The sequence below is a fragment of the Diospyros lotus genome, chromosome 12 (genome assembly GCF_014633365.1).
Source record: "Diospyros lotus cultivar Yz01 chromosome 12, ASM1463336v1, whole genome shotgun sequence".
Classification (NCBI taxonomy): Eukaryota; Viridiplantae; Streptophyta; class Magnoliopsida; order Ericales; family Ebenaceae; genus Diospyros; species Diospyros lotus.
In genome coordinates this window covers 30,076,465-30,096,653 of record NC_068349.1, presented here as the reverse complement: position 1 = coordinate 30,096,653, position 20,189 = coordinate 30,076,465, and the positions used below count along the sequence as shown (strand labels likewise).

Genomic DNA, 20,189 nt, shown 5'->3' with positions numbered 1-20,189 from the left:
CTTGGACGGATTACCAATGGTTTGCGATAATCTAACAACTCAGTCAGATCACTCATCTGAACATCATCACTCTTGATCAGATGATCAGATTGAGAATACAGTAAACAAGAATTGATGATTGAGTTTCATCAAATCTACTCAATTCTCGAGTTCTATCCTTCAATGGCACCATGAAAATCTGATATACAGAATTGAGAGAAAACAGATGGGAAGAATACAGAAATTGGAGGGAAGAACTAAATCAAATCTCTATTAAGCTAGGCTTACAAGTACTTGCACCATAACATTGCAACTTCAATGTACAAGCTCCCTATGCTAGGCAAAAGGTACAACTAATGCAGTAGACTAACACAAGCTTATATGTCCTCTCAACAGTGACCAATTGGAAGCAACATTGACTGAAATATTTCCATCAAAAGAATTGAGCAAATTCTGCATGCTCAGTCTCTGTTTGTGCAAAAGTAAGAAGTATTGAACCTTTTCCAGATTTTTCTCATCCATTTGATATGTGATGAGAGAGACAATCTCATAATCTGAATCTAAACCATTGATAACAACCAGAAGTAAATCTTTATCAGACATAGGTTCACCAATTGCAGTAAGAGCATGTCCAATTGTCTTAATCTTCAGGACATACTCATTTACTGACATAGAACCTTTCTTAGTTGACCTAAGTTGTTGGTTTAGTTGAAAAGACTTGGCTATAGTTTGTTGTGAGTATAGGTTTTCAAGAACAAACCACATTTCTGATGAAGACTCACAATAAACAGCCTGAGCTGACACTTTTGCTGATTGTTGAGAATAGCCAGCCTAATAGTAATTGATCTGACCTGAACCATGCAAGATATTCTTCATTCACCTTATGATCATCTGGATTACTTGAATCAAGCTCTTGAACATACTTCGCAGGAGGTTTCTCCAATTTTGTGATGAATTGAACTTGGTCAAAGGCTCTAATTGTGGAAAGAATTTGAGCCTTCTGAAAGAGATAGTTATCTATCTCCAATTTTATGAAGATTATAGTTCAAACCTTTTTCAGTTAAGGAGAAATCGTAATGCGACTGAGAATTAACAGAATTTGAATGGAGATTCTGAGATGTTGAACTCAAAGATTGTTCATGGTTTCTCATCATTGATGTGAATTGTTGGCTCTGATACCATGTGAAAGAAGAAAAGGAGGAAAAATTGAGAGAAATTTGGGAAGAAAGAATAAAATTCTCAAATTCTTAATAAGGATCTCAGATGATACAATGAGACTAGTTAAGTTTATATACTACTCAGCAGAATCTCTAACAAACAGACTGTTATTGACAGCTGGCAGTAACAAACTGAGCAGATAACTGCTGTTTGTTAAAACAACACAAAACTAACCAGCCACATAAGCAACAAAGAATAAAGCTGCCTACTACTAATAACAAACTGCATCATCTTCTCTTCTGTTTTTCTTCTCTTATTCATACACAGCAAGAACTAGGACTATCCTTAACACTTCTCGACTGGTGAACTCATGTCCAAGCATGTCCTTTTCAAGTGAATTAAATGCCTTTATTTAAGATGAACAAATGCTTCAAGAACTTTCTATCTATAGATGTCAGACACCTATTTTATACACCATCCTCTAAGCCCTCATGACAAGCGAACTCATGCCCAAGGATGTCCTTTTCAAGTGCATCAAATTTTTATTCCTTTCAGATTTGGGCTCTTGCACATGGAGAGACAGGTGTATTGATCACATAGACAGACATAAAGCTCTTGAGATCTACTTAAATTAAAACTAGTATCTATTTTACCTCCATTCTTTCTTCTTAAAAACATTTTGGTTTTGAGAATGTTAGAAGCATAGGATACAAACATTCAACTTGTTGGGAATGGTGCTTGTTCAAATAGATATATGAAAATTTTTTGTTCTTTTTTTTTTTCAATATGAAGAATATGGAAAATTATTTTTTGTTGTTTTCATTTAAAAATATACAAAATATTTATTAACTACTTCAAGGAAATATTTTGTTGGGTTATCATGTTCTGTCAAGTTGGCCTGATGGTAGTGGACATAATGTTTTTATGGATCGATTCTCAAAAATAATGCTGAACCATAACATGTTTGTGCTGGTCTGTCTCTCATAGCCAGATTAAGAATCAAGAGAGACTTATAGCCATTTCTGCTTTGGTCTTCTTAGATTCTCTCCACATTATATGCAGCACGTTAGCATGTTCATCTAGCTTCCATTTACTTTTTATTTTTTTTTTCATTTTTCTCTTCAACTTTGAAAGACTACCTGTCAGATTAGCTGGATGGTCTAGGAAATAAAATGTAAATCACAATCCACTTTTTCCCTTCCAGGGTTGTAATCGGTTTGGCATTGGGGAGGAAGGTTTTGGTTCAGGTAATGTGCTTCTTGGATGTAGTTATGGTGAAAATTTAACTGTTTTAACATTATATCTTGAAGTTAGGTGTCTATCTGTAGTCATTTTACCTTGTTATATAATTAGTGTAATACATACTCCGTTTACTTTTGTACTTCTGACTAGATTTATGGGCCTGGATTCTTATGTAAGGATAAGATGCATAGTGTTCTCTTTTGCTGCCTAAATGTATTTCCTTTTTATCATTTTTTTGCTTTTATTTTTTTTTTTATTTTTTTGAGTTAAGTATCCTATGGAAATTCTGAGGATTATGATGTCTTGTGGTCTGGTTACTTGACTATAGAGGAAAGCTTTCACATTTGATTTTCTCTTTCATGCATTCTAGATTTAGATTGTTGTCATTACAAGAAATAAGATGGTTAGTAGGGAAAACAAAAGGACAAAATCAGAAATGACATAAACAACTTGGTCTTTATAGGTGATAAATTACCATAGAGCCAATTGAAATGGTATGATACATCTAGTGTCTAGTCTGAATGTTTTCAATTTTCATCAATAAAGATTGTTTAAGGGACATTAATGGAAGGACCAAGTGAAAATCTAAGTACGTAAAAAGCCCTAGAATTTTTCCTTGTTAAGTCAGGATCTTCTTATTGACCACCACTTCTTGTTCTTGTTTTTCCTTAATTTTTTCTGTTACAATTTCTCTGCTGTTTCTACATGATACGTTGCCCACATTTAATTTGCTGGATGGGATGGGGGAAGTTGGATGTCAAGGGATCAGTTTCGGTGGTTTAGGAGGGGGGGGGTTGGGTTCTGTACTATGCCCACCCAATAAACTGTCTGAACTTTGTCTGATGTACCAAACACAGAATTTATGAGTCCCAGGGCTTGCTTTTCCTTTTCATGATCACTTCATACCGTAAAACAAATTTAGCTACGTTATTTGTGTTTTAGGTGTTAAATTGTTAACCACCATTTGATCTAAAAGCTTAAACTATTAGATAGAGGGTTAACTTTATCTTTTATACTATAGTTTTACTCTCAACACACTCCCCACGTGCGGTCAGCTTCACTGATAACTGATCCAACAGCATGCAACAATTTAAATATTGGGTTGGCGGTGAGGTTTGAACTCAGGACCTTTGCTCTAATGTCATGTTGAATTGTTAACCTCCTTTTGTTCTAAAAGCTTAAGCTGTTAAATAGAAGGTTAATTTTATCTTTTATACTACTATTTACTCTCAACACTAGGGTAGTTCCCCTTTACAAGTTATTTTTGGTTATTTTTCTCATAGAATCATTCTGTGCAGCACCATTGAGGGCCCCAAAATGGTATAAACGTAAAGTAGGTGTGTCCTTTGGATTTGGAGGGAAGCTTGTTTCATTTTGCTCGAAGGATGCTTCATCTGGAGCTTCAGAGGTAAGCTTGCTTGGTCGTTTTGTGGTCGGTTCTCTTTCCAAATCTTGTTTAGCTGTTGCCTTCACTTCCTTCTAGGTTTTTGTTCACAGCTTGGTTACTGAAGACGGTCTGGTGAGCCGCTCTTCTGAATTTGAAGCTTCCATGAATAATGGGGATAGATCTTCACTGAGGCTTTTATGTGATAAAAAATCTCAGGAGTCTGAGTATGTTTTCTGTATGAACAAATACATTTTTTTTCTCTCATTAATAAACTGGATTAATACAGTAATCAAAATCTTTTGAATTCCACTGAATTATCTGAGCAGAACTGAGGACAACAGAGAGACATGGGGCTTCTTGAAGGTTATGTTTGAAGAGGATGGGTCTGCAAGAACCAAACTGCTTACCCACCTTGGTTTCAGCCTACCTATTGAGACAAAAGATACCGTCCAAGATGATCTCTCTCAGGGAATAAGTGCCATTGGTCTTGAAGAAAAACAAGCAGATAAGGGAGGATATGTGCCAGATAAAGAAACCACTGCCTTCCCATCTGATAATGGGGAAGATTTTTTTAACAATCTTCCAAGTCCTAAAGCTGAAACACCTGTGTCACATTCTGGGGATAAGTCTACTCTTGGTGGCTCCATTCCCATTGTGGAAGAAATGCAACAAGAAATAGTTGGACAAGAGGAGATGGCTGACTCATCATTTGATAATGCTGTTCAACATGCATTAATTGTTGGGGACTACAATGGGGCTGTCGCACATTGTATATCTGCTAATAAAATGGCTGATGCTCTAGTTATTGCTCATGTTGGTGGTCTTTCCTTGTGGGAGAGCACACGTGATCAATACCTTAAGACAAGCCATTCTCCTTACTTAAAGGTAGCTTGATAATTTGTATATATTGATTTAAGCCTCAACCTATTTACAATGGTGTTTCAGATGCTGCAACATTGTAAGCATTCAACTGATTATTTCACTTACTGCCAGATTGTTTCTGCAATGGTTAACAATGATCTTATGAGCCTTGTGAACACTAGGCCCCTGAAATTCTGGAAAGAGACGCTTGCTCTACTTTGTACTGTAAGTTCAACAGCTTTGAAGGTTTCAAATGTAGCTTATTTTATACTTGTGGTTATGACATTTTCAACTCTCGATTAGGTTAAAAAATCATTTATGCTTGTCTAAAATGTTGCTGGATGAAGTTTAAAATATATCTACTTACTTTAGATGAGAGTATTTTCATTTTCATTTTCATTTTTTCCCAAGGGCACGGGGGTGGGGGTCTTGGACAGGGTGATCACCTCCGCTCACTTTCTTTTAAATGCTTTTGCATATACTACAATTCCACATTCAATTTTGTGTGTGATCATGATTGATGAATGTCTCCGGTGTGCCTCTCATTGACTGCACTAGATTTACTGGAAATGTTCTTATTATTAATCTCAATAGCATCTATGAACAGTTTGCACAGAGAGACGAGTGGACTTTGCTTTGTGATACACTTGCTTCTAGGCTCATGTCTGTTGGCAATACACTAGCTGCAACTCTTTGTTATATATGTGCTGGAAATATTGACAAGACAGTGGAAATTTGGTTTCGTAGTCTGACAACAGAGCATGAGGGGAAATCCTATGTTGATCTGCTTCAGGTAATTATTAACCTGGATGCTTATTTAAAATTGTCCTAGCCTGAAAATTGACAGTATTATCTGTTTACATGGTAGGATTTAATGGAAAAAACTATAGTCCTTGCTTTGGCAACTGGGCAGAAGCAATTCAGCAGTTCTTTATGCAAGCTTGTTGAGAAATACACTGAAATATTAGCAAGTCAAGGGCTTTTAACTACAGCCATGGAGTACTTAAAACTACTGGGAACAGACCAAATGACCCCTGAGCTTTTGATCTTGCAAGATCGTATCGCGCTGTCAACTGAAATTGGTATGCTATTGGTTCTGTATGTGTTTTACATGGACTCTTCATTGGCTCTTTTATACTTGTGATGATTGGATATTGTAAAGTAGAAGTTTGGGATAATATTCAACACCCAACCCCCATACTGAAATTGCACCTGGAGTCACTAATCTTAGCAGTACTTAACCAAAAGGAAGCTCATATTTGATACCAAATAAAAACTTTAAAACTCTCAACTTGGATAAGAGATTAATATGATTTGTCCTCTTTTCTTTCATTTAATCTGAAGTCCATCTCTTAATAATCAGATTAATTTTTCAGAATATTATGTGTTACATATTGGAAATATTCAAAATCTACATGTAAGGTTCACAAGTTCATGACAACATTGAGACAAAATTAAGCATCCTGCCCGCCACACCCTATTCTCCTAATTCATAAATCATCATCATCAACTAGTCCTGGAGGTGTCAAACAGGTGGCTAGACATGAACAGTGTCAGGTCGTGCGTAGGCACCAGCCATGGGCTGCCCAAGAGGCATGACTGTAGTCTTGATAAATAAAAAATGTATTTTGTAAATTTATAATTATAAATGAATATATTGAGATATAATTTAGCATATATGGTGTTTTAGTATATTATTTTAATTTTTTAACATTATATTTTATAAGTTATAAGTTTGTGTGTTATAACTTTTCATTTATCAACATTTTGATACAATAAAAGTAATTGAGGTATTATTCAATACAAGAAGCGGGCCAAGCTGACTGGCCTGTAGGCTTGGCCCCTCACATACCCTGTGGACTCTGCTATAAGGGATGTACCAGTGCTAGGCTAGACCCTGAAGGAGTTTGGTCTGGAACAACACAACTCACACAATGCAGGCTAGCCTGACACAACCTGTTTTACACCTCTCCCACTCTCTATCAGATCAATGTGGCCCACCTCTCCACTAGGTGGGTTGGCTAAAGGATACTTAGCTCTCCAACTCTTTGTCAATGGCCACATCTTTTGTAAGGTCATTATATTTTATGTCTTATTTATGGGTTTTTGACTAAGTTTTTTTTTTTGGGGGGGGGGAGGGGGGTTTCCTCTACCTCTTTTGCTACAAACTTTTTTTTTCATTTCATAAGCTCACCAATATATCTATCAGTCTTCTCCTCACATATCAAGAACATCTTAATTGCATCTCAAACACATCATCCTTAATAGGTGCCACTCCAATCTTATTCAAATAATCTTCTTTATAGTTTTGGGGTGTCTTTTTCTTCTATGGTTGCACATTCACTGTAACATCCTCATCTCAATTCCTCTCATATTTTGTAGATGTTGATATTTAGTTGCTCAACATTTTGAGTTATACAACAAAAATGGTCTTATAGTTGTTCGATAAAATTTCCCATCTAGCTTTATGAAGAATTTACAGTAACATAAAGTGCTTAATGTATTTCTCCACTTTAGTCATCTTTCCTTAATTCTGTGAATGATTTCCTCTTCTTTTCGAACAATTGGTACATGATATTTGAATTGTGCTTCTTATGACAAGCGCAAAACGCACTTACGCATGTTTATTTAATTTAGGTCAAATTACCAAAAAAATCTTGAACTTTGACCCGTTTATCAATTACATAACAAACATTATCAAAAATATATCAAAACATTCAAATGTATATCAATTTTATAGCACTGTTAAAAAAAACTAATGGCATCATGGTTTAGTCAACCAAGTGTTTTGCTCGATCAACCGAACAACTCCAAAGTAGCTTTTTCTACTTGTTATTGCCTATTCTCAACTATTATTTTTTTTTCTTATATGTTTATACTGTGTTTTGCTTACATACACACAGATATAGAATATGTATACATATATATATATGCTTACATATACCTATATACACATACAATAGGCATACATATATGCATAGAATATGATAATGTTGGAGAAGATAAAAGAAAAGAAAGATTGATTCAAAGCTGTGAACGAGTAGTTAAGGAGATGAGGTTGTTATGAGAAAAGATCGGAACAATTCAAACTAAGAGGATAAAGGAAAGAAAGGATGAAGCAGTCTTCAAAATAGATGAGGGAATCCAAGTTCAAATTCATTCAAATTTGTAATGCAGTGTATTTAAATTTGTTGTAATCTATTCCTGTAATTTAGAAGAGTTCCTAGGATATTTTTTGTATATATAATTCTCCCTACGAATCAATGGAAAGTGAGGAAGAGTATTCATATTTCTCCTATTCATTTTTCATGGTATCAGAGCCACGTTCTTGTGGCAGACATTTCCTTCTTACTTACGGATTGTAGAATCCCTTAAGTCCACAACATGGTTGAAACTCAATCAGCCAGTGAGACATCTACTACTGTCCCTCTTCCAATGAAGAATACACAAGTTCCAGCTATTCCAATGGCTCTTAACAGTCGCTCTCCTTAGATTACTCAGGATAAATTGAATGGAACCAACTTTAAAGAATGGTCCCAATCAGTTCTGTTGGTAGTTCAGGGAAAAGGGAAGGCTGGTTATTTGACAAGAGCAATTCCTAAGCCTAACACAGAATCAACAACCTATGGCATTTGGGAGGCAGAGAATGCCATTGTCATGGCCTGGTTGGTCAAAGCAACCAAGGAAACTTGGGAAGTTGTACAAGAAATATACTTAGACATGGAGAACACTGCTTAATGTTTCTAGATTCAATCTATTGTTTGAATGACAAGGCAAGGTACTAATTCTGTTACTGAATATTACAATGCTAACAAAATTGTGGCTGGAGATAGACCTATTCTATGAAATCACTTGGGAGTGCTCTGAAGACGAAAGAAAGTATGACAAGATGATAGAAAATGAGAGAGTGTTTGACTTCTTACACGGCCTCAATTTTGATTTAGATGAAGTAAGAGGCAGATTACTTGGAACAAAGCCTTTTCCATCTATAAGAGAAGCTTTTGCAGAAGTTAGGTGAGAAGAAAGCAGGAAGAAGGTGATGCTAATTGCATCAGGGCCTTCCAATAATGATGTATACACACAAACATCAGCCCTAGTTACTTCATGGATGAAATCACCTAACACATGTAGAGGAGATCCCCAAAAGGATAAGCAGTGGTGTGACCACTACAATAAGCCATACCATATGAACAATTAAGATTCTTAGGTAGAAAGGGTCTAAGTGAGATGGGGGTGAGCAGAAATGAATTCAATCACACTTGTATTTGATTGCCTATAAGATATATATACATGAGCTTGCTCCTAGAATATAGGAATTCAAAATCAAATTTAAAAATACAGTACAACAACAGATGTAATAGGATTTGAACTTGAAAGGTAGTTTTCTCTTATCTTTATGGAACAACTGTAACTTCTTATCCTTTCCTTATCTCCTCGACCTTTTAATTTCAATCTCTTTTTCTTATCATCTTATCACATATTCCAAATTGCTCTTATCATTGTTCAACCGAGATTCCAATTTGCTCTTATTCAATTAGAATTTTTCTTCAACACTCCCTTTCAAGTTGATGAATAAATATCTCTCATTCTTAGCTTGCCTCTAATTAATTCAAACCCTTGTTTAGTCATGGCCTTGGTAGGAATATCAACTTCTTGTAAACCGGTAGGAATATATGTAAGGTTGACTTCGCCATCTTCAATTTCCTATTTAATGAAATGTCGACCAATTCTTACATATTTCATCCGGTCATGTTGGACTAGGTTATTCACGATACTTATGGCTAATTTGCTATCACTATATAGCCTTGTATGAATAGTTATAGGTATCTGCAAATCTTCCATTAGCTTCCCTAGCCATATTATCTCACATATACCTTGAGCTATAGCTTGGTATTTTGCCTTAACACTACTTTGAGCTACCACACTCTGTTTCTTGCTTCTCCATGTAACAAGATTGCCCCATACTTTAGTACAATACCCAGATCTAGATCTACTATCCTCTATAGATCCAACTCAATCAGCATCTACAAAACCTTTTATTCTTGTTCTTCATTTTTCCTGACTAACAACCCTTTCCTAGGAGTTCTTTTAAGGTATCTCAGGATATAACAAGCAGCATTAAGGTGTTTGTTAGTGGGTGAATGCATAAATTGACTCACTATACTCACTGTATATGCTATGTCAGGTCGTGTGAGGGATAAGTAGATTAATTTGCTCACTAACCTTTGGTATCTTCCTTTTTCTACTGGATTTTCTGTGCCATCATCTATAGTGTTCCAGTTTGGTTTCAACGGAGTGTTAGCTAGCTTATAGCCAGGCTTGCATGTTTCCTTCAGTAGATCCAATGTGTATTTCTGTTGGGAGATAAAAATTCATTCCTAAGATATACCTTAGTTGTCCTAGGTCTTTAACTTCAAATGCTTTTTGTAACTATCCTTTAAGTGCCTTTATTTCTTGAATATTGTCACTAGTAATAATAATATCATCCACATATACTATTAGGATAGTTTTTTGGCCATTAGTTGTATATTTAGTGAACAAGGTATGATCAGCTTGTCCCTGCTTATATCCTAGCTGGTTTAAAGTTGTACTAAACCATTTAAACCATGTCCTAGGGGATTGCTTAAGTCCATACAAGGACTTCTTTAACCATGCCCTAGGGTGTTTCCAGTCAAGTATAAAGCTGATGGTTCAATTCTTAATTACAAGTCCAGATTAGTTGCAAAGAGTTTTCTTCAAAACCCTGGTATGGTTATAATGAAACATTCAGTCCAGTTAAGGCACCTACCATTCAAGTTCTCTTCTCTCTAGCCATAGCCTTTGGTTGGGATGTGCAACAAGTAGATGTAAATAATGCCTTCTTAAATGGGGACTTGCAAGAAGTTGTGTTTATGTCACAACCAGAAGGTTTTGTTAGCTCTAAGTTTCCCTCACATGTTTCTCAATTGAAGAAGTCATTGTATGGTCTTAAACAAGCACCTAGGGCTTGGTACAATAAGTTGAGGATGGCTTTGGAGAGCTGGGGATTTTCTAGAGCCACATCTGATGTGTCATTGTTTATTAAACGAACCTCAACCTATATCTTGTTCATTTTGGTTTATTTGGATGATACTTTGCTCACTGGTTCGGATAATACAACTCTTAAGTCGTGTATTGCCGATTTGGATACACATTTTGCTTTAAAGACTCTTGGTTCAATTAATTACTTCCTAGGGTTAGAGGCATATCCTAATACAAGCAGCCTATACTTGACCCAATCTAAATATGGTTTAGACTTGCTAAAAAAGGCTAACATGCATGATTGTAAACCCTGTACTACACCTATAGTTTCTGGTGTTTCTTTGTCTGATGAGGGTGATATTTTCCCCAATCCATCTTTGTATAGAACTCTAATTGGGTCTTTGCAATATCTGACATACACACGTCCAAACATTGCCTTTGCTGTCAACAAATTAAGTCAGTATCTTTCTGCTCCCAAAGTGTAGCACTAGACTACTTGCAAGAGATTACTTAGATACATAAAAGGAACAATTGGATTGGGCATATGGTTCTCTCCCTCACTTGGTGCTTTGTCTCTAACAGAGTATATCGATACAGATCATGCTGGCTGCAAGGAGACTAGGAGGTTTACAAGTGGATTTAGTGTTTTTCTTGGACACAATTTGATTGTATGGGGATCTAAGAAGCAATCTGTGGTGGCTAGATCAGTATGAGAAGCTGAGTACAGGGCTGTGGCACTGGGAGTGACTGAATTGCTATTGTTGAGATTTTTATTTGCTGAGTTGGGATATCCGTGTAATACTACCTTAGTTGTTTGGAGTGATAATTTGGCAACCAAAAGTATGGCTGAGAATCCTGTGTTCCATCCTCATACTAAACATATTGAGATAGATATGCATTTTGTGTGTGAACGAGTTGAGAATGGTGAAATTGAAGTACGATATATTCCTACAGCCTATCAGATAGCAGACATCTTCACTAAAAGTCTGGCTAGAGATCGGTTTCATTTTCTATGTACCAAGCTTGGTCTTAAGGTGTCTCTTGTGCAGAAAAACTATTATGCTTCTCCAAGTTCCAGCAGATTACAGATTATGGATTGTTCCTACTACAAAGGAGCCTGATTTGAGGGAGTGTGGAAGCATAATTATTTCGTATTGCTGTATTTGTTATATTGTTGTACTTAGTTTATCATTTAGCATGTCTTTGGTAGCTTATGGTATTGCATGTTAGGCGCTATTCTGTTTGTTAATGAGAGTGTTGCGCTATGTGTATAAATAGCTGCACCTCTTTGATTGTAAAGTGATTTTATGATTTTCCTGGATTAGTAAACTGCCAAGAGACATTTTCTTCCTCCTCTTGTGTTCTTTGTATTTTTGTGCCCTAAGATTTCATCACATTCCTTTCTTGCCTTCTGTCTCAAATCCAGGAGGAATTCTCATGTAGATTTCTTCTTCTAGATCACCATTGAGGAATGCATTTTTAATATTTAGTTGGTGTAATTCCCAATCTAAATTAGCCGCAAGAGATAACAGAACACGTATAGAATTGAGTTTTGCAATTGGAGCAAACGTCTCTTCATAATCCAATCCTTGTGTTTGGGTGAAGTCTTGGCCTACCAATCTTGCCTTGTACCTATTAAGACTTACATCAGATTTATACTTAACAGTAAACATGCATTTGCTACCTACCACCTTCTTGTCTTTAGGTAATGTCACCATTTCTCATGTGCCATTTTTCTCCGGTGCATTCATTTCCTCCATTACAACAATCCTCCAGTGTGATTTTTGTAATGCATCATAATATATTTAGGAATTTGAATCTCATCAACCTTTGTAGTAAATTCCCTAAACTATGAAGGCAATTGAGGATATACCAAATGATTAGATATGGGATACTTTGTACATGATCTCACCCCTTTCCTCCAAGCTATTGGAATATCCAAATCATAAGTGTCTGCATTTTTTGTCTTTGCAATCCCTGACCTTTGTTCTTCCTCGATGATAGGTATTGTTATCATCTTAGCTCTTTCAGGTTCCAGTCTTCCATCCTCATCAGGTACCGGACCTTCCTTCGGAGGTGATGATTGGACTTTCTTTAGGTCATAAGTTCTTCGAGAATGAACCAAAGGTGGTGGTTTTCGAGGAACTTGGACCGGTTGTTCTCCCCCTTGATTAGTTACATAATTAGGAGTAGGAGTAATCATGTTAATTGCCTCAGGACAAAACAAAAAATCCCTACCTTGCTCTATAATAGAGGCCCCCCCTGGCAGAGATATGGTAGAATGAAAATAGTGATCCTAGAGAAAGGAGATATCACAAGACAATAAATTTCCTAGTGTTACGACAATAACACTTGTAGCCTTGTTGTGGTGGGGAGTATCTCACAAACACACACTTCAAGGATTTGGGTTCCAATTTGGAGTGATAATTATGCACAAATGCTGTATACCCAAAGACCTTTGGAGATAATGAATTAAGCATTCGGGTAAGGAGAGGATAGGTAGCCAGAAGAGTGCTCAAGGGAATCTTGAAATTGAGAACTCGGGTAGGAAGTTTATTGATGAGACAGGTAGCAGTAAGTATAGCTTCTTCCCAATAGGAAGTAGGGGCTGAGCTTGTAAATATCAAGGATCGAGCAGTTTCAAGGTGTCTATTCTTTCTCTCACCCACTCCATTTTGTTGTAGGTTATAGGGACCTATACTGTGATGGAGAATCCCATTTTCACTGAGATAGTTTTCAAACTCAGTTGAAAAATATTCCCTTCCATTATCCGACTGAAGGATATGGATTGATGTTTGAAAGACATTGCATAAACTTCAGGTTTTTTTTTTTAGTAAGAAAGTCTAACAAACTCTAAGTATGATCATCTATGAAGGTGACAAACCAGCTAGTGTTGATAAGGTTAGGAGTTCTTGTTGGTCCCCATACATCACTATGTACTAAATAGAATTTTTTAGTGGGCTGATAAGAGTGAATAGGATGTGAAACTTTTGTTTGTTTCTCAAAAATACATTTCTCACATTTAAAAAATTCACTCTCTTTATTGATAAACAAATGAGGGTACAAGATCTTTAAGTGTCTAAAACTCGGATGGCCTAAACGTTTGTGTCATAACTAAATATTAAAATTTGAGATAGTGGAAAAGGAAGATGTATTATGTAACTTGGATAAAGTGGGAGTACCAGCTACTCCATTATCATAATAAAGGCCTTCCTTTTCCTTAGTATTGCCGATCATCTTTCCCGAAGTTAGGTCTTGAAAAACATAGTAAGTTGGGAAAAATGTCACTTTACAGTTCGTATCCGTTGTTATCTTGCTAATTGACAACCGATTACACTTCAATTTAGGCACATATAAGATAGATTTCAAATGTAATCTGTCTATATATACTAATCCTTCTCCTTTAGCATAGGATACTATACCATCTGCCATTGTCACAGTTATAGTTTTATCACACCTTTTATAGTTTGATAATCCATGCAATGAACCTGTCATATGATCTAAAGCTCCTATATTCACAATCCAATAATTTGTAGACAACATTTTATGTAATAGAATGTAAACCGAATGAAAACAAGAGGTTTAAAGAAATAGCACCTCGTCCAAACTTGATTAAAAGAAATGATTCTCCACACCTTACAATAGAAAGGCTATCAAATATATATAGCCTTCATTGCTAGGCTTAGCTCTCACAACTAACTAATAATCCTCTACAATCAGATCTACAGACAAATAATACAACTGACCAAATACAACACAACATAATACATGATACAAAAGATATAACGAATAAGACTATAATCGAGCTGTCTCATTCTCTTCAACATGCCCCTTCAATTGAGACCTCCCTGAAGCATTCTTCTTATACAAATTAGTTGTCTCATTTTCTCCAACATGCCCCTTCAATTGAGACCTCCCTGAAGCATTCTTTTGTACTGATGCTATAACAGTCAAGTGTCGATACATAGGTGTCACTTGAAGACCAAGCTTATGACATGAGAACTGAAACCTATCCTTAGGCGCAACCCTTTAGTAAAGATATCAGCAATTTGATACATGGTGGGAACATAATGAATTTCCACAGCACCACACTCAACTTTTTCACGAACGAAATGCACATCAATCTCAATGTGCTTAGTTCTGGAGTGGAAAGTAGGATTTTCAGAGATAGACTTTGCTGCCAAATTATCACACCAAAGAATAGGAGTCTTAGAGCATGAAAATCCAAGTTCATGAAAGAGAGACTTCAACCACAAAATTTCGGTAACTCCTTGAGCCACTGCCCGATATTTCGCTTCTCCAACAGACCGAGCTACAACAGTCTGCTTCTTAGAACCCCAAACAAACAGATTATTGCCTAGAAAAGCACACCAACCACTAGTAGATCTCCTTGTGATTTTGAATCTAGCATGATCCACATCGTGAAAACACTTAGGGGTAAATCAGAAGATGATGGAGTGAATACCAAACCTAAACCAATTGTTCCTTTGAGATACCGAAGTAGTCGCTTACAAGCCTGCCAATGCTGATCCTTAGGATAGCTTAAAAACTGACTTAGTTTGCTTACTACAAAGGCAACATCCAGGTCTGGTGTATGTAAGATATTGAAGAGAACCTACAATTGTTCTATATAGTGATGGATCAGAAAATAGGTCTCCTTCATTAGTAAACACAGTGGCAGAACTAAGTGGAACGGCACAAGGCTTGCAATTAGCAATAGCAGCCTTGTTAAGTAAATCAAGAGTATATTTTGATTGAGGTAGATAAAGGCTTGTAGAGTCTCTATAAGCCTCAAACCCAAGAAAGTAATTCACCGAGCCTAGTGTCTTCAAAGCAAAGTTTTTGTCAAGATCACGAATAAAACCATGCAAGGCAGTAGTGCTTGAGCTAGTTACTAAGATATCATCAACATAAACAAGTACAAACAAAACAAATTTAGAAGTTCGTTTAATGAAGAGTGATGCATCAGATATTGCTCGTAGAAAACCCCAACTCTGTAGAGCTATTCAGAGCTTAGTATACCATGCACGAGGAGCTTGTTTAAGGCCATAAAGCGACTTTCTTCAACTGACAAACATAGGAAGGACAAGACTGATCAAGAAAACCTTTCGGCTGTGACATGAAAACAGCCTCATCAAGATCACCATTTAAAAATGCATTATTGACATCTACCTGTTGAATACCCCAACCATATGTAATAGCCAAAGAAAATAACACTCTAATAGTTGGAGCCTTAATAACAGGGCTGAAAGTTTTAGCAAAGTCAATGCCTGGTGTTTGGAGAAATCCCTTAGCAGCAAGATGAGCTTTATGCTTTAGGAGAGAACCATCAGGATTATATTTGGCACGGAAAACCCACTTGCAGCCTATCAAATTCATCTCTGAAGAAAACGAAACAAGTTCCCAAGTTTTATTCCGAATTAAGGCTGAATATTCCTCCTCCATGGCTCTAGTCCAGTTAGGGTCTAGAAGTGCTTCTTGAACAGAGTTAGGTTCTAGAGAACTCACCAAGGCATAAGGAAAAGATAGAGAAAGTTGACGAGCTTTTGCACGAATAATCATAGGATGAGTAGGAAGAGTTGAAGACTGTCTTGGTTGAGGAGCAACAAGAACATGAGAAGAAGAAGAAGAAGATGCTGATAAGTCAGGAACTGATAGTTTAGGAATAATAGGATCAGTAGTATAAACAGGACTAGAAACTAAAGGAGTAGATGTATCATGTATATCAGGCGCTGGTGCTACTGGAGATGAATAACCAGATGAAAAGACGAACAAGAATGCAAAACACCAGTAGATAAACTGGGAACAGAAATAGACTGAGGAGTAGAAGAGTGAGTAGAAAATAAGCAAGAGAATGGGAACTCCTCAGGATTAAACACAACATGCCTAGTGATATAAACTCTACCCAAAGAGTGTAGACACTTATATCTAGCTTGAATCTGATTGTAACCAAGAGACACATACTTTTGAGGAATGAAAATTAAACTTGTTCTTGCTATAAGGTCTGAGATAAGGAAAGCAAGCACAACCAAATGGTTGTAAGTGCATATATTTTGGTGGTTTACGATATAGTTTCTCAAAGGGAGTAAGAAAATGAATTGGTGAGGATGGCAGCAAGTTGATAGTGTAAACAGCAGTTTGAAAGGCTTCAACCCAATATTTCAAAGGCATGTTGGCATGTGCTAGAAGAGTAAGTCTCATTTTAGCAATGTGTCTATGTTTTCTTTCAACTACACCATTTTGTTGGTGTGTGTAGGGACAAGAAAAACGAGATTGAATGCCAGAACTATGAAGATAAGGTAAGAAGGCTTTGAATTCCCCACCATTATCTGTTTGAAGAGCTTTGAGTTTAAATGGATATTGCAATTCAACAAACTTATGAAAAGTTTTGAAAACGAACAAGGCTTCGGACTTTAATTTGATTGGATACAGCCAGGTATATAGAGTATAGGCATAAACAAAAATAATATAATACCTATAACCCTCAATGGATAACATAGGAGCAGAACCCCACAGATCTGAATATACCAATTCCAAGGGATGACTTGCTGTAATAGAACATTTTGCAAAGGGTAATTGATGCAGTTTACCCAATTTACATGAGTCACAAAAGGATAAATCAGTAGATGAACAAGGAACACTGATTTTATTTAGAACTTGTTTCAATATAGAAAAAGAAGGATGTCCCAACCTAGCATGCCACTGTTTACAAAGTCTATCAGTACAAGACGTAGACATGCTGGACTTATTACAAGTTCTTTGACTATTATTACAACTTGCTAAACAGCAGACATTCAACATAGAAGGCTTTGACAAATTTGAAGGAAATACAGCAATAGGAGAGCTAGGACCAGCTGAAGACGCAGCATGAACAAATTCTGGATCCAGTTGATAGAGGCCATTTTTAAGAACTCCTTGAAGTAGCACCTTGCCCGAGACCTTGTCCTTGATCAAACAAAAATTAGAATGAAATTCAACAATGACATTATGATCATTGGTAAGTTGTGAAACACTCATGAGGTTCTTTTTCATGCAAGGAACATGAAGAACTTGAGATAAAGAAAGAACATAAGGAGGAATAGTTTGAGTAAGAATAGTACTAGTTCCAATATTAGCAATAGGAAGAGCCTTACCATTTCCCACTGCTACTTTGTCATTGCCACCATAGGGAGAATGAAGAGAAAGATTTTGAAGACTAGAGGTGATATGGTTTGTAGCACCAGAGTCTACACACCAAGAAGTATCACCAAGTTGATAAGATGATGAAGAAGAAGACGGATATTGTTCATTCAACGAAGGAGAAGGAAAACCATGATGAGTCTCATGAGCAAACCCTAAATCTGTTAAGAAAGCTCCATTATCCTCATGAGAAGCTACAAAAGCTTGAGAACTTGATTCATTTCCACCTCTACCAAAAGACGGATGTTGAAAATTGCTATCAAATCTATGATAACATCGATCAACTAAGTGGCTTGGTTTTCCACAGAGTTGACAGTAAAACCTTTTTCCAGAAAATCGACCTCCTCTAAAACCATTTCCATTTCCTCGTCCTCCTCTATTTTGAAAACCTCCTCTACTATTATTATTCCCATTGCTATTTCTAGACTGTTGTGGAGCATAGCTAACATTCATAGCAGTAGCAGAATCAAATTTAGACAGTTCACTAGACATATTCATATTCTTTGAAGATAATCTTTGTTCATGCATCATTAAAAGATATTGAACTTTCTCAAGATCAATTTCATTCATTAAGCTAACAATAGTGTCATAATCTTCACCTAATCCATGCAAAACTGTCATTAACAGATCTTGATCATTTAGTGGTTCTCCAATTGCTGCCAATGCATGATTGATAGTCTTGATTTTTAGACCATATTCAATTACTGTCATATCACCTTTCTTAATGGATCTAAGTTGCTGTTTCAACTGGAAGAACAAGCAACAATTTGACGAGAAAACAAATTATCAAGAGTAGTCCATACCTCTGTTGTAGATTCACAATGAATGACTTGTCCAATCACCTCCTTATCAATTGTTGAAAACAACTACCCTAGGAGAAGTTGATCTGACCACATCCACCTAAGGAAATCGGGATTAACAACTGGTTTCGAATTAGGCTCAGCATCACCAGATAGAACATATTTAGGCGGTAGATCGGTTTTGTTTATGAAAGGCAGCAGATCAAAAGTCCTAATTGTAGTCAAGATTTGCGCCTTCTAGTAGAGGTAATTGTTCGAATCTAGTTTTGTAGGCACAAAACTAAATGCCTTAGACACCGAAGCAAAGTCTGACAGAGCGGCAGAGGATAAAGAAGAAGATGAGGTCGAATCATGAGAAGCCATGGACACAAGTCGCGATGGCTCTGATACCATGTAACAGAATGAAAACTAATGAAACAGAATGTAAACCGAATGAAAATAGGAGGTTTAAAGAAATAGCACCTCGTCCCAACTTGATTAAAAAAATTGATTCTCCACACCTTACAATAGAAAGGCTATCAAATATATATAGCCTTGATTGCTAGGCTTAGCTCTCACAACTAACTAATAATCCTCTACAATGAGAACTACAGACAAATAATACAACTGACCAAATACAACACAGCATAATACATGATACAAAAGATATAACGAATAAGACTACAATCGAGCTGTCTCATTCTCTTCAACATTTTAGAGAAATAACACTGATAAAAAAGACCTTGTTTAACAAGTGAAACGGTTGGTTTTGGAGATTCAACCAAATCAAATGACTTAGTGATCCTTATCTGGTTCAGTACTTGCTAAAGAAGCTCCAATTGATCCGCTGTTAGGGTAAAGTTAGTCATTTTACCCTCTTCAACCTATACTGCATAGGCTGCTTGAGTTTTTTTTTTTTTTTCCCCTTCCAGTTTGCTGGTTTCCCATGAATTTTCCAACAAGTGTTTCAAGTCTGATAAGGCTTCTGACAGTGATCACACCACTGTTTCTCTTTTTGTTGGTCTCCACATATTGGTACTGTCCTTAGTTTAAAAGCAGCAAGGGCTGAGCCCTGGGTGTTATTTTCATATATAGACAATGAGTTAAGCATTATCTTATTTTGGCTTTCTTCCTTTCTCACCTCTGCAAATGCTTCCCGGATAGATGGGAATGGTTTAGTTCCTAGTAATCTTCCTTTGACTTCATCTAGGTCAAAATTAAGGTCATGAAGAAAATCAAACACTCGTTCTTTTTCCACCATTTTAGTGTATTTAACTCTATCTTCAATACACTCCCAACTAATGTCATAAAATTGATCCATTTGCTGCCACAATTTAGACAACATATTATAGTAATCGGTTATTGAATTATTGCCTTGGCGAGTGGTCTGAATAGCTGACCGAATTTCAAAGTATTGAGTCGTGTTCTCCATATCTGAATAGAGATCTTGCATGACTTCCCATAATTCCTTGGTTGTCTTATAGAATAGATAGGTTTTCCTACATGGAATTGATGAGCCAAGCCATAACAATTGAATTTTTGGCATCCCATACTTCATAATTAGCAACTTCAGGATCTGGCATAGGAGTACCACCAGTTAGATA

At 36.4% G+C, this 20,189-nt stretch overlaps 1 protein-coding gene across 1 annotated transcript in view; it reads left to right on the top strand.

Annotated features, from left to right (window-relative positions):
- The window catches only part of LOC127814103 (protein transport protein SEC31 homolog B-like), an 83,949-nt gene that overhangs the window by 50,839 nt on the left and 12,921 nt on the right, over positions 1 to 20,189 (top strand). The window contains exons 10-16 of the mRNA XM_052355365.1: positions 2,342 to 2,384; positions 3,678 to 3,787; positions 3,863 to 3,990; positions 4,093 to 4,651; positions 4,760 to 4,852; positions 5,235 to 5,420; positions 5,496 to 5,709. Coding sequence (XP_052211325.1) covers positions 2,342 to 2,384; positions 3,678 to 3,787; positions 3,863 to 3,990; positions 4,093 to 4,651; positions 4,760 to 4,852; positions 5,235 to 5,420; positions 5,496 to 5,709 — 1,333 coding nt within the window. The remainder of the gene's footprint in view (positions 1 to 2,341; positions 2,385 to 3,677; positions 3,788 to 3,862; positions 3,991 to 4,092; positions 4,652 to 4,759; positions 4,853 to 5,234; positions 5,421 to 5,495; positions 5,710 to 20,189) is intronic.